This window comes from Pan paniscus, chromosome 20, assembly GCF_029289425.2.
Source record: "Pan paniscus chromosome 20, NHGRI_mPanPan1-v2.0_pri, whole genome shotgun sequence".
NCBI classification, from domain to species: Eukaryota; Metazoa; Chordata; class Mammalia; order Primates; family Hominidae; genus Pan; species Pan paniscus.
The window spans coordinates 48,102,501-48,117,755 of NC_073269.2; the positions used below are offsets into that span (position 1 = coordinate 48,102,501).

The 15,255-nt window shown below is 52.8% G+C and overlaps 2 protein-coding genes across 4 annotated transcripts in view; one reads left to right on the forward strand and one right to left on the reverse strand.

Moving 5' to 3' along the window:
* The window catches only part of LOC100976543 (CEA cell adhesion molecule 6), a 910,921-nt gene that overhangs the window by 237,182 nt on the left and 658,484 nt on the right, over nucleotides 1-15,255 (forward strand). The window lies entirely within an intron of this gene.
* GRIK5 (glutamate ionotropic receptor kainate type subunit 5) overlaps nucleotides 870-15,255 on the reverse strand; it is a 70,832-nt gene continuing 56,446 nt past the window's right edge. For all 3 annotated transcript variants that reach the window (XM_024926408.4, XM_024926407.4, XM_034946080.3), the window contains 5 exons: nucleotides 9,221-9,386; nucleotides 8,299-8,524; nucleotides 6,121-6,249; nucleotides 5,882-6,003; nucleotides 870-1,852 (listed from right to left, as the gene is read on the reverse strand). In XM_024926408.4, coding sequence (XP_024782176.2) covers nucleotides 1,424-1,852; nucleotides 5,882-6,003; nucleotides 6,121-6,249; nucleotides 8,299-8,524; nucleotides 9,221-9,386 — 1,072 coding nt within the window. In that variant the 3' untranslated portion in view covers nucleotides 870-1,423. The remainder of the gene's footprint in view (nucleotides 1,853-5,881; nucleotides 6,004-6,120; nucleotides 6,250-8,298; nucleotides 8,525-9,220; nucleotides 9,387-15,255) is intronic.

The following is a 15,255-nucleotide window of genomic DNA, read 5'->3' on the forward strand; positions in this document are numbered from 1 at the left end:
CCTCCCGCTTCACCTCTGGTCTCAGCCCTCTATTCTTTCTCCAGTCTTCTCTCACCTCACCCAGCCTCTCTCCCTGTCTCGCCGGCTCTGTGTCCTCTAGCTCTCTCTCCCCATCCCCCTCCCGCCCACTCTGCCCCCTTCGTTGTCTCTCCCCATCTCTGTCTCTCGCCATCCCTCCATCTCTCCCTTTCTGCTCGGCCTCGTTTTGGCTCTTGCTGTGTGACCTTCACTCGTCCTTCCTCAGCTGCAGTTTCCACAGAAACCTCCGGCGGGGCAGGGAGGGCGGGGACAGAAGGCGGACCCACCTTTCTCCTGCGCCATCAGCCCTTCAGCCTCTCCCACCCCTGCTCGCCCGCCCACCCCCCAGTCTACTGGGATTCCTCACTTCCTCTCTTGGGGGTTGGGGAGGTACATTTTCAACAGAAACACGGGATCACAGTCACAGACAGTTGAAGATGGCCTCGCGGATGCGTGCACACACGATCACAACGTCACTGAATCACCCCGGCCCAGGCACACACTCGCCACCCCAGGCACGGCCACACTCAACAGCTCACTGGCCCTCCCCTCCCCCAGCCCCATCTGTTTTCTGTCTTTCTGTGTCTCCGCTTCCGGTGTCTCCGCGTCTCCAGATCCCTGCATCTCTCCATCTGTCTCAGGGTCTCTGTCGCAGCCTCCCTCTGTCCTGAGAGAAGGTCAGTGGAGAGGGGCCAGCTGCTGGGATCCGGGCTGGCCTGCAGCCTGTGGGCAGGGCTGAGGGTGGAGAGAGCATGGAAGTAACCATCGAGGCTCACTCTGATTCTCAGCAGGTGCCCCGGGGACCCAAGCCTCCAAAGCCCTCACACCCCCAGGAAATGAGAGACGGTATCCCCAGTTCTGGGGTTTTGTTCTTTTTTTATTCCAACAGGGGCTGCGATGTGGCAAGGGGAGGGATGGGGGCCCAACTGACCCCCTCCCTGGGGGAGGTCTCATAGAAATTCCGAGGTTTCTCCCCCCAAAAAAGAGAGGAAGAGAAGAGTGGAGGGGCACCAGGGGACACCCATCTGTCCAGAGGCCCTCCCCACCTCCAGAAGCGTGGGGGGCTGCGTCAAGTCTTGGGGAGCCTGAGCAGTCCCAGAATGGGGTCCTCTCCGCTGACTGCTTTCCGCTTCCCAGAGCCGCCCCCGAAGTCCCCAGCCCCGGGAGTCCTCGGTTCCTGCGCCCTTCTCGCCCGCGGCACCCTCTCGCGAGTCCACTGGGGGGCGCAGGCGGGCTCCAGAGCCAGGCCTCGGACTTCGCGGGGAACCAAAGGCAAAATCGCGGCGTCCGGGGCGCCGGCGCACAAGTCCTGTCCCGCGCCCGCTGCGGGAGCGGAGACTGCTGGGGCCTGGGGCGGGCCCCGTCCCTTCGGTCAGTCCGGGCGCCCGCACAGCCCCGCCCGTGGTCACTCGTGCTCCGCCAGCTCCCGGGGGCCGGCGGGGCCAGGCCGCGGCCGGGGCGGGCTGGTGGCTTCGGCGGGGGCGCCCAGGCCACGCGGAGGCGCGCCGGCCCCCGAGGCCCGCAGCGCCTGGATGCGCCGGCACTCCTGGCAGACGCGCACGTGGGTGCAGGGGGTGGGGGCGGCGGGTCGGGCTCCGCTGGGGGGCCCCGGGTCGTCCAGGAGGCGCTGCGGGCCCCCGTGCGCGCTGCCCGCATCCCCGCCCGCGCCGGCCGAGTAGAGCTTGCCGTTGCTGAGGCGCATCTCGCGGACCGCGCGCAGTGACAGCAGGGCCCGGCTCGGGCCGCCCGGGCGTCGGCGCCGGCGGGAACGCGACGTCTTGCGGCAAGAAACGGCGTGGCGCAGCTCCTGCAGCATCTCCTGGCACACCGACACCTGGGGGTGGCGCGGGCGGTCACCGTCCCGGCGCAGTCCGCCTCCCGCCTCCCCCAGCCCCTCTCCACATCCCACTCCTCCTCCTCCTTTCCTCGCCTGGGTCTTTCTTCCTTCTGACCTCGCTTCCCTTCCCACTTCTCTTCCCTTTATCTCCCCCGTGTTTTCTGCCTCCCCTCTCCACCTCTCCCCACTTATCTTCAATGTCTCCATTCTACTCTGCGTTTGTTCCTGAATCTGCCCTTCACCTTCCACCTAAGCTCCTCTCTTTCCTCTGGTCTTTTCACTGTCTCTAAATTTTCTCCAGTTCTTCCTTCCTGATTTCCCATCTTCTGCCCCTCATCCATGTGTTCATTATTGCAAGGCATATTTACCTGTGGCCTGCTGTGTGCCCGGCACTGTTCTGGGCACTGGGGATATGGCAGAGAAGGAAACAGACAGAAGTCCCAGCCCTCGTGGAGGTTATGCTCAAGTGTGCAGAGACAGAAGATAACAGACATGTATGTAGTGTGTTAGGCGTGGTGAGTGCTTTGGAAAGAAAGAAAATCGGGAAGAGGCCTAAGGTGTATGGGTAGGGAGTGACGATGAATTCTGAGACAGGACAGTCAAGGAAGACCTCACTGAGAGAAGGATCCTTAAATAAAGACAGGGTGAGCCACTGGAGACCTGGGAGGCCAGCCTGCTGGAAAGATAACCGGGCAGGGCCGAAATGCCCAGGTGGGAGTGACTTGGCACGTCTGAGGCACTGCAAGCAGGTCAGCGTGGCTGGAGGGGGGCGTGCACAGGGAAGACAGAGAAATGAGGTCAAAGGAGCAGTGGCGGCCAGCTCTGGTAAGGCCCATAAACCACTGGAAGGATTTTTGGCTTTCATTCTGAAAATCAGAATGAAAGAGTCAGACGGGAATCACTGGGGAGCTTTAGGTAGAGGAGTGCTGTGTTTTCATAGGATCACTCTGTGTTGAGAACAGATTGCAGGGAGGCCAAGGCAAGAGCAGGGAGCTCATGGAGGAAGCTATGACAATAACCCGGGCAGGAGATGGGGATGGCTGGACCACAGCGACCTGAGAAGGGTCTGGATTCCGGATATATTCTGAAGGTGGAGCCAATAGGATCTGCTAAGAGATCAGATACGGGGCATGGAAGAGAGAGAATAGTGAAAGAAAGCTCCAATATTTTGACCCGAGCAACTGGAAGGACCAAATTGCCTCACAGGTGGGCAGAAGCCCAATGTTGGACACATCGCATCACGTGCACACCTATCAGATATCCAAGTGGAGATACCAAGTGTGGAGCTGAAGTTGCAGACCTTGGCTTCAGGGGAGACACATATTTGTGGGTTAAGGCAGGCAGCCTTCAAGATCCCACCTCCCGCGTCCACGCCCCTGTGTAATGCCCTCTGACACTGTATCAGAGCTGGTCTGTGTGACCAACAGAATAAGTTTCAGCCATTGCACATTCTGCTTCCGCCTTGCTCTCTCTGATCACTCGCCCTGGGGGATCTCAGCTGCCATGGTGTGAGGACACTCAAGCAGTCCTTGGAGAGGTCCTTGTTTGAGGAACTGAGGCCTCCTGCCAACTGCCATGTGAGTGTATTCATCATGTTTTTTATTTTCTGTGTCTTAGGATGTTTTGACACTTTAAACATCTTGCAGGCTGGGGAGAGACTACCCCTCCCAGAACTAGCCAAGCCTTAGAGATAGCAGAGGGCTCAGCTGCCTTTCATGTGCAAACCAACCAATCTATACCCCCAACCTCCCCCTTTACCTAACTCTCACATACCAAGCCAATATTCTTCCTGACCTAAATCAACCCGGGGCCAGGTACCAGATAAGTAGGGACAGCCCCTATAGCCCAGAGTCCACTGACATTATCCAAACTGGTGAATCGTAAGCTGTTTCCCCTTCTCCTGGGAAATGTTAAAGAATAAAAATCATTTTTCTTTCTGTTTCTTTTTGAGACAGTCTCACTCTGTCACCCAGGCTGGAGGGCAGTGGTGCAATCTCGGCTCACTGCAACCTCCACCTCCCAGATTCAAGTAATTCTCCTGTCTCAGCCTCCTGAGTAGTTGGGACTACAGGTGTCCACCACCACGTCTGGCTAATTTTTGTGTTTTCAGTAGAGACAGGGTTTCACCATGTTGGCCATGCTGGTCTTGAACTCCTGGCCTCATGTGATCTGCCCTCCTCAGCCTCCCAAAGTGCTTGGATTACAGGCGTGAGCCACCACACCTGGGCAAAAATCATCTTTCAATGAAATTGGTCTCCATGTTGTCACTTGGCCACCTCCAGAAACTAAAATCCCATGGGGACATTTGGGACAGTGAGCCATCTTAGAACGGAACCCTCCACCTTTTGTTGAGCCTTCAGACCACAGCAGTCTGGCCAAAAAACATGACTATGACCTCATCAGAGACCCATGGCAGCCAGAAACATCCAGCTAAGCTGCTCCCAGGCTCTGGACCCACAGAAACTGTGAACCAATGGAAGCTGGCTTTTTAAAAGCTGTTAAGGTCATTTGTTATGATAGCAATAGATAACTAACACAAGAATCACCAGCACATAGCGGGTCTTAAGAGCCATTTGGCTGGTGGGATCATTGAAGTAGTGGAGAAAGACCGAGAAGAGAAGCAGTCTAAGGACCGAGCCCTGGAGCCCCACAACAAACAGAGCCTGGGGAGAAAGAGGAACCCAACGAGGGAGCCTGGGAAGGAGTGACCGGAGAAGTGGGAGAAGGGGAAGAAGGGGCTTTGAGGATTGAGAGTGACTGGCTGTGCTGAAGCCCATTGCTACCTCATATACATGAGGCCTGAGACCGGGAATTTCAGACATGGAAGTTGCTGGTGACAAGAGTGGCTTCAGTGGAGTGGCAGGGACAGATGCCAGACTGGAGTGGGGGCAAGAGGAAATGGGAGGAAAGAAGAAACTGGAAGCATCAGGGAGACCCCCCACTGCTGCCAAGGCTGTAAAGAGAAGGGGAGAAAGTGGGCGGTGGCTGGGAGGGAAAGTGAGGTCAGGAGAGGGTTTAAGACTGGAGAAATGACAGCATATTTGTACGTTGGTGGCCTGAATCCAATAAAGAGAGGACAACTGATGCTGCAGGAGGAAAGGACAGACTTGCCGGAGGGATGTCCTTGAGAAGGCAACCTGGACACGGGTGGAGGGCACCTTTACTAGCAGCATGGACGGCTCCTTCAGAGGAGTCCTTGGGCCAAGTGCAGAACACTGGCAGGCAGCTGGATGCAGAGCTGGGGTCTGGGGAGTAGATGTAAGGTCAGCCGCTGGATGTGAGGAGGGGGAGGAAGGGCTGGAGGCTGACAGAGAGAGGGGAAGCAGGGAACCGGCAGTCCAGGGGTGCAAGAGCACGAATGGGTCTGGAAATGCAGGGGTGTGGCTGGGCGGCCCCCAGGGACATGGAAGCAGCCCTCCTGAACACAGTGTGGGACCAGTCCAGGGCTGTGTCCTCTTCCGGTTCCCTCTGTCACCCAGGCTGGAGTGCAGTGGTGCAATCTCAGCTTACTGCAATCTCCACCTCCCAGGTTCAAGCGATCCTCCCATCTCAGCCTCCCGAGTAGCTGGGATTACAGGTGTGCACCACCATGCCTGGCTAATTTTTGTATTTTTAGTAGAGATGGGGTTTCACCATGTTGGCCAGGCTGATCTTGAACTCCTGACCTCAGGTGATCCGCCAGCCTCGGCCTCCCAAAGTGCTGGGATTACAGGTGTGAGCCACTGCACTTGGCCCTGTTTCTCTTCTTATTTCTTCTTTTCTGCCTCTGTGGCTCCCCACATCCTGTCCCTCACCTCCTCTCCCTGCATCCTCATCGCTCCCTGTGCCTACTTTCCCTCCTGTTCTTCCTCACGCGCTGATTCTCTGGCCCCATCAGCTCTCTTACTTCCCCACCTCCTGCATTCCTCCGCCCCCTTCTTGCGATCCCCACCACCCTCCAGGTATGGCTCCCAATGCCACAATCTTCACGCACCTCAGCCCCTGGGGGTCCCTGTTCCTGCCCACCCCCACCCCCAGCCTCCTCACCTCCTCGGACTCAGCTGACCTCCGTGTGGACCATATGAATTCCATGACCGCCACGAAGACAGCAATGATGAGTCCACAGATGAGCACGACAAAAATGCCACCAATGTTCTCCATGCCCAAACCTGGAGGGCGAAGGGAGTTGGGGGGCAAAGGGAGTTGGGGAGCCACGGAATTGGGGCTGTGTGGGAAGGGGGCTGGGAGGGGGCTATGGGAAGGGGACACCATACGCAGGAGCTGACCTTTAGCTCGATGGTCCTCCTCCTTGGGGCACCGGCCCCCCTCCCACCACTTGCGCTTCAGGATCTCCAGCCGGTTGTTCTCCTGAAGCTGCAGGATGGCCAGTGTGATCTCATCCCGGAACGGGGAGCCTGGGCAGGCACACGAGGGGCTGGACCAGCCATCGGGCCCCGCAGCCCTGACCGCCCCAAACCCCAAACTGTGCCCTCACCACAGCCTTCCCCCGCCTCTACCACGTGCCCGGGGTCTTCCCTGCAGCCTCTCCTCACCCCCAGCCCAGTCTCCTCTCAACACAGCAGCCAGAGAGACAGTGTTAGGAAGAGTCAGAGGCCATACCTTTCCTGTGCTGAGGACTCTCCATGGCTTCCTGTTGCAAGCTCCTCCCCTCGGCCACTCTCAGACACCCTCACCCCCACGGCTCTCAGGTCCAGCCTCATCAGCCTCCTGGCTGCTCCCCGAATTCATCACACACAGTCCTGTCTTAGGACCTTTGCCTCTGCCTGGAATGTCCCTCTCCGCACTTCATCCAGGTCTCTGCCCACATGCTGGCTCCCCAGGGAGTCTATTCTGATGACTTTATTTAAAATGGCACCAAGTGCCCCACTCCCTGTCAGTGTCTTCCCTTTAATTTACTTTGGAGCAGCTGTCACCACCTAACACTGTATTATATGGCTATGTGTTTATCATCTTTCGTCTGCATCCAGTGCGGGACTTGGCATGCAGTTGGACACCAGACGAATCCCCATCCACACCTCTCCCTGGACCACCTCTCCTCCCCAACCTCAGATCCTGCCCTTAAGCCATCCTTGGGCTTCAACACCCCACACACCCTATTCTATACTTATTTCTTCATTGACTAAGATACTTCCCGACCAACTACCACAGAACCAGAGACACGGGCAGATGAAAGTGATTAATATCTACTAGGCACCAACTGTGTGCCAGACCCTGGGTTTATTCAGGTCTTACGATGATCCTGTGGGACTGGTATCCCACCTGAGGCAAGTGTTTCTGAATGACGAAAGTGATACACTTGCTTAAGACTGTGCACTGAGTCAGGGAGGAAACTGAGATTTCTTCCTTTCTTTTGACAGAATCTCACTTGGTTACCCAGGCTGGCATACAGTGGCATGATCATTGTTCACTGCCACCTCCACTTCCTGGGCTCAAGCGATCCTCCTACTTCAGCCTGTAGCTGAGACTACAGGTGCATACCACACCTGGCTAATTTTTTAATTTTTTGTAAAGACAGGGTCTTGCTATATTGCCCAAGCTGGTCTCAAAACTCTTAGGTTCAAGTGATCCTTCCGGCTTGGCCTCCCAAAGCACTGGAATCATAGGCATAAACCACAGTGGCCAGCCGGAACTGGGATTTGAATCCAGGTCGGTGTGACTCCTGAGCCTGTCCTCCAAGCACCAAGCTACACTGCCTCCCTGGCACCGACTCACCTACAAAGCTGCTAAGATCTGGGGCAATTTGCTATGCAGTAATAGATAACTAATACAGGTGTCATCAGTACATAAATGATTTTAAAAGCCAAAATGCCAAAATTTGGTGACAATTTGGTCGTGAGTTCCACCACTGAGTCCTGGAAAAACATGTCCTGGGCCATGCGAGGTGGCTCATACCTGTAATCCCAACACTTTGGGAGGCCAAGGCGGGCAACAGAGCAAGACTCCGTCTCAAAAAAAAAACAAAACAAAACAAAACAAAACAAAACACCAAACATGTCCTGAAATATAAATAGGCACATACAAGTCTCCCTACCAGATCCTTCCATCCTTCCCATCCATCTTACAAGCATTTTTCAAGCACCTGCTCTGAGCCAGGCTATAGGTTTTTTCCAAGAAATAGGAAACAAGACCAGGTCCTCACCCCCACAGGGCCCTTGGGGGAAGACAGCAAGCCCCACCACCCACATATACTGAATTGTACACACAGTCTCACTGAATTCTCCCAACAGCTCTGGGAGGGCTGGATTGCTGCTAGGCCTGGTTTTGCAGGTTGGGGGTACAGAGGCTCAGGATGGTGATGTCGCCTGCCCAAGACCATACAGCCAGGAGGCCACATGCAACACACCCAGCCTGCCTCGGGGGTGCCTGGCCCGGTCCTGGGCCTGCTCACAGGTGGTTTTGGATGCCCATGGCCCTGCTGTGTTCCACACCGTGCTGTGCCGTACCCAGCGGCATGCCAATGCCGTAGCCCTTGGTGTCGAGGAGTCCCCCGATCTGGGTGAGGTTGCAGTTGAGGCGCCGGTGGTACTCGTTCATGGTGGACTCGAGCAGGAAGGCGTAGCGGGAGTTGAGGACGCGGGCAATGCCCTCTTCTGTGCTCTTGACGAACACGCTGGGCTGCTTCGACTGCATGTAGTTCCACATGCGCTGGTACGTTTGGTACCGTGAATTCTGGGCAGGGGGATCACAAGGGGAAGACGGGAGGGTCTTTCCAGCCGCTTCCTTTCCCCGAGCCCTTCCCATCCTCCAGGAAGTCTCCCTCAACCCAGGAGAATGCAAGGTGATCAAAGGAAGACAGAGCCAAAGGCAGAGGAGAGAGATGAGACGGACAAACTGTCCAGGCCAGGTCCAAGTCATCCCCACAGCCACTGTGCCCACCACCCACCTGGGGGGCCCGGTGAGTGCACCTCCACCTCCTTCCCCTTAACCCTCCAGCCGGTGGCCCCTGCCCAACTCAGGCCTCCTTTAGACCACTAGGACCTCCCTGCCAAGCTTGCTTTCCTTTTCTTTCCTTCCCACCACCCCAAAATACAAAAGATCCAGCACTTTTCACCTTGAAGGGCCTTCCCTTCTCTCTGTCAGCCCATATTCCTGGTCCCGACCCTTCCAGCAGCCTCCTTGATCCCATTTGGCCCATATGACATTGACATTTGATACCACATATGCCTCCCTGCCCTCATTCCCCAGTTCCCTAGCCAGCCAGCTGCGAGCCCCATGACAGCACATGTGTGTTTTCTGCTCCCCAGCCTCCAGGCTGTCACTGACAATCAGTCCCTCTGACCCAGGAGACCCTGCCCAGACCCATCCTGAGCTGCTTTGCATGGCAGGGATCCCAACACCACGCCTGAGAGGTTCTGGTGGCCCCACCTGGAAGAAGGTCATGGTGGAGCCGGCGTGGATGGTGCCATACTCGATGTTGGTCTGATCTGCCAGGTCATCGGCCGACTCCACAGGCACCTCCATGCGCTGCACGGTGAGGAAGGCGGCCAGGTTGGCCGTGTAGGAGGAGATGATGATCAAGGTGAAGGCCCACCTGAAGGGTGGGAGGGGTGAGTCACGGGCTGGAGTCACCCCTGCTGACCTGCCCCCGTGGCCATGCCCCCCATTGGTGGTGCCCCTCCCAAGTGACCCCAGCACCTGGAAGACTCAGTGACTGCTGGATGCAGAAGCGGGGAGTGTGGATTCTGAAGCCAGACTTCCTGGCTGTAAATATTGCATCCGGAGACTTCTACTTCCAGATATAAAAGAGTAAGATGGTCTGGAAATACCCTCCCACCATAAACAGCTAAAGAGCTGGATAGAATGCAGGAAACTTTTTTCTTTTTTTTTTTTTTTTTTTTTGAGACAGATCTTGCTTTGTCAGCCAGGATGGAGTGCAGTGGCACGATCTCAGCTCACTGCAACCTCTACCTTTGGGGTTCAAGTGATTCTCCTGCCTCAGCCTCCCAAGTAGCTGAGATTACAGGTGCCCACCATCACACCCGGCTAATTTTTGTATTTTTAGCAGAGATGGGGTTTCACCATGTTGGCCAGGCTGGTCTCGAACTCCTGATCTCAGGTGATCCACCTGCCTCAGCCTCCCAAAGTGCTGGGATTACAGGTGTGAGCGACCACGCCTGGCCAGGAAACTATTTAAAACATAGGACAAGAGACATCATAGAACTGTGATCCCTGAGAAGAGAAACAAAATGAGTCTTATTGTCCAGGCTGCTTGGCTGGATTTAATTTATAGGAAGGGAAGCCCAAACAGCCCAGCAATCCTGCTGAGTTGCAGAGACGGAGACTGGTGATCAGGCAGGCCAAGATGGCTGGAATTTGGGGGATAGAGTGCCTGAGAAGAGGGAGCTGCAAAGAGAGAGAGGGTTCAGAAACCGGTGGTCCCCTTGAGTCTTTGGCTGAATATCAATCTGTGCATGCATGGGGTGAAACTCTGTGGGGCTGGACAAGAGCAACTTTCAAGGAGAAAACAATTCTTAGAGTTGACACAGGGCTGAGAGTCTTTTGAGCTCCCTGCAGCCAGAGTAGAAAGATTTCATTGAATACATGAGACATTCAGTAGAGACCCAAAAGTGTAACATTCTAGAAATAGGATTAAGTTAGCCCTAGAATAAAGGCAATGCTAAAGCTGCACTAAAAAAGCTTAAAAACAGGCCTAGAAGTATCAAAGTAATTCACAAGTAACCTAACTAGATTCCAGAAAAAGTTTCTAATACTCTGTAAAAAAATATATTCAGCAATGTAAACAATGTCTGTTATGTAATTTTTTTTTTTTTCTTGAGACAGAGTCTCACTCTGTCACCCAGGCTGGAGTGCAGTGGTGTGATCTTGGCCACTCCTGGGTTCAAGTGATTCTCCCGCCTCAGCTTCCTGAGTAGTTGGGATTATAGGCACCTGCCAGCACGCCTGACTAATGTTTGTATTTTTAGTAGAGATGAGGTTTCACCATGTTGGCAGGTTGGCCTTGAACTCCTGACCTCAGGTGACCTGCCCACCTCGCCCACCCAAGGTGCTGGGATTACAGGCATGAGCCACTGTGCCCGGCCTATTACATAATTTTTAAAAAAAATACCAGGTTGGGCACGGTGGCTCACACCTGTAATCCCAGCATTTTAGGAGGCTGAGGTGGGTGGATTGCTTGAGGCCAGGAGTTCAAGGACAACCTGGCCAACATGGCAATACCCCGTCTCTACTAAAAATACAAAAATTAGCTGGGTGTGATAGCACATGCCTGTGATCCCAGCTACTTGGGAGGCTGAGGCATGAGAATCGTTGGAATCCAGGAGGTGGAGGTCGCAGTGAACCGAGATCACCACTGCACTCTGGCCTGGGCAACAAAGCAAGACTCTTGCCTCAAAAAAAAGGACCAGGTAAACAAAGGTGCAGGAAAATGTGACCTATAACCAAGAGAAAAATCACTCAATTGAAACAGACCCAGAATTGACATAGATGATGACAGAATTAGCAGACAAGGACATGAAAACAGCTATTATAAATACATTCAGAATGCTCAAGAGTATAAAGAAAAACATGAACGTAATGAAAGGAACAGAAGACATAAAAAGAAGTGAACAGAACTTTTAGAGAATGATATACACATATCTGAAAGAAAAATTTTACTGAAAGGGATTACACAGATTAGACACTGGCAGCAGAAAAGATGAGGGAATTTGGGCCAGGCACAGTAGCTCATGCCTGTAATCCTAGCACACTGGGAGGCCGAGGCAGGAGGATCACTTGAGGCTGGGACTTTGAGATAAGCCTGGTCAACATAGCCAGACCCTGTCTCTACAGAAAAATAAAAAAATTAGATGGGTGTGGTGGTGCCTGCCTACAGTCCCAGCAACTTGAGAGGCTGAGGTGGGAGGATCACTTGAGGCCAGCAGTTTAAGTCTACACTGAGCCTGGTCATCACTGCACTCTAGTCTGAATGACTAAGTGAGACCTTATCGTTATTTTTAAATTTTATTTATTTATTTATTTTTGAGATAGAGTCTCGCTCTGTCCCAAGCTGAAGCTGGAGTGCAATGGCGCGATCTCGACTCACTGCAACCTCCGCTTCCCGGGTTCAAGTGATTCTCCTGCCTCAGCCTCCTAAATAGCTGGGATTACAGGCACCCGCCACCATGCCCAGCTAATTTTTGTATTTTTTGTAGAGATGGGGTTTTGCCACGTTGGCCAGGCTGAGATCTTATCTTTAAAAAAAAAAAAAAGGCTGGGCGCGGTGGCTCACGCCTGCAATCCCAGCACTTTGGGAGGCCAAGGAGGGAGGATAACCTGAGTTCAGGAGTTTGCGACCAGCCTGACTAACATGGCGAAAACCCTTCTCTACTAGAAATACAAAAATTAGCCAAGTGTGGTGGTGCATGCCTGTAATCCCAGTTACTCAGGAGGCTGAGGCAGGAGAATTGCCTGAACCTGGGAGGTAGAGGTTGCAGTGAGCTCAGATTGTGCCACCGCACTCCAGCCTGGGCAACAGAGTAAGACTTTGTCTCAAAAAAAAAAAAAAGCCAGGCACGGTGGCTCACGCCTGTAATTCTAGCACTTTCGGAGGCCGATGGGGGCGGATTGCCTGAGCTCAGGGGTTCCAGACCAGCCTGACCAACATGGAGAAACCCCATCTCTACTAAAAATACAAAATTAGCCGAGCATGGTGGTGCACGCCTGTAATCCCAGCTACTTGGGAGGCTGAGACAGGACAACTGCTTGATCCCAGGAGGTGGAGGTTGCTGTGAGCTGAGATCACGCCACTGCACTCCAGCCTGGGCAACAAGAGTGGAACTCCATCTCAAAAAAAAAAAAAAAAAGATTAGAGAATTTGAAGACTGCAATAGAATCTATCCAAAATAAAGCACAGAAAGGAAAAAGTGATGAAAATGAGCACAGAGCCTCAATGGCCTGAGAAATAAGTGGCTTTACCTATGTGACTGGAGTTCCAGAAAGAGAGGAGAGAAAGGGATAACCAAAAAAAAGTCTGATGAAGTAATGGCCTACAACTTTTTGAATTTGATGAAAACCATAAACTTGCAGATGTAAGCTCCATAAACCCCAGGTAGGCTAAACACACATATTTATAAAATGCACCAAGACACATTATAATCAATTGCTGAAAACCAGCAATAAAGAGAAACATCTTAAAAGCAGCTAGAAGGGGGGAAACATATTACATTCAGAGAATCAAAGATAACAGTGCCAGTCGACTTCTTGTCAGAGAGTGTACAAGCCCAAAGACGATGCAACATGCTGAAAGAAAAATCAAAACAAACTGTCAACCTAGAATTCCACAGCAGGCAAAAATATCCCTCAAAGAAGACACACTAACACATTTTTCATACAAAACCAAAGCTGGGAGAATTAATTGCCAGCAGACCCGCACAGCAAGAAATATTAAAGGAAGTTCTGCAGGTAAAAGAAACACAACACCAGATAGAAACGTGGATGTACCAGAAGGGGTGAAGGGCACCCTCTTCAAATGGTAGATTTGCGGGTAAATATAAAAGATATATTCCTCACTTTCAAATTTCCTTACGAAGCATTTAGTGGTTTTGTTTTGTTTTTGAGACAGGGTCCTGCTCTGGGGTGGAGAGGCGTGAACACAGCTCACTGCAGCCTCAACCTCCTGGACCCAAGCAATTCTCCCACCTCAGCCTCCCACGGAGCTGGGACCACAGGCATGCATCACCATGCCTGGCTAATGTTTCTTAGTTTTTGTAGAGATGAGGTCTCGCTATGTTGGCCAGGCTGGTGTTGGACGCCTGGGTTCAAGGAATCCTCCAGCCTCGGCCTCCCAAAGTGTTGGGATTACAGGCGTGAGCACCACACCCAGCTGCATTTACTATCTAACACACACACACACACACACACACACACACACACACACACACCCCTAATGTATTGTGGGGTTCATAAGATATGCAGAGCTCAAAGGACGGGAGGGTGAGAGGAACATATCATGTTGTCAAGGTCTTATATCTTACGTGAAATGGTATAATGTTACTTGAAAGTATTTTGTGGCTGGGCGCGGTGGTTCACGCCTGTAATCCCAGCACTTTGGGAGGCCGAGGCAGGAGGATCACGAGGTCAGGAGATCGAGACCATCCTGGCTAACATGGTGAAACCCCGTTTCTACTAAAAATACAAAAAAATTAGCCAGGCGTGGTAGCGGGCGCCTGTAGTCCCAGCTACTCGGGAGGCTGAGGCAGACGAATGGCATGAACCCGGGAGGCGGAGCTTGCAGTGAGCCGAGATCGCGCCACTGCACTCCAGCCTGGGCGACAGAGCGAGACTCCATCTCAAAAAAAAAAAAAAGTATTTTGTAATAAATTAAAGATCCATATTGCAAACCCAGAAAACCACTAAGAAAAATAAAACAAAGAAGTACAGTTAACAAGTCAAGAGTAGAGATAAGCAGAATCTTGAAAATCCCAACAGGCCAGGCACAGTGGCTCACGCTGTAATTCCATCACTTTGGGAGGCCAAGGTGGGCAAATTGCTTGAGCTCAGGAGTTTGAGACCAGCCTGGGCAATGAAGTGAGATCCCGTCTCTACAAAAAATTTAAAAAATTAGCTGGGCATGGTAGAGCGCACCTATGGTCCTAGCTACACAGGAGGCTGAGGCAGGAGGATGGCTTGAGCCCAGGAGTCGTGTTCGTGCCACTGCACTCCAGCGTGGGTGACAGAGTGAGACCCTGTCTCAAAAAGAAAAGAAAAGAAAAGTCCCAGTAAACCCCCTAAAGGTAGAAAAAGAGGAAAAGGGGAACAAAGAACAGATGGGACAAATAGCAGGTTGGTAGATTTAAACCTAACCATATCAGTAATTACATTAAGGGTAAGTGGTTTGAACCAGCGGCTGGCTAACTATGGCCCACAGGCCAAATCTGACCTGCTGTCTATTTTTGTACAGCCCCATAAGCTAAGAATGGCTTTTACATATACATATATGTATATGTATATATACATGTATGTGTATGTATGTATGTATGTATGTATTTATTTGGAGACAGAGTCTCTCTCTGTTGCCCAGGTTGGAGTGCAGTGGCACAATCTCAGCTCACTGCAACCTCTGCCTCCCAGGTTCAAGCAATTCTCCTGCCTCAGCCTCCCGAGTAGCTGGAACTAAAGGCGCACACCGCCATGCCTGGCTAATTTTTTGTATTTTAGTAGAGACGGGGTTTCACCTTGTTGCCCAGGTAGGTCTAGAACCCCTGAACTCAGGCAATCCGCCCGCATCGGCCTCCCAAAGTGCTAGGATTACAGGCGTGAGCCACCACGCCCGGCCGGTTTTCACATTTTTAAATGGTTAAAATGAAATCAGAAGAACAGGCTGGGCGCAGTGGTTCACACCTATAATCCGAGCACTTTGGGAGTCCAAGGTGGGTGGATCGCTTGAGCCCAGGAATTGAGAC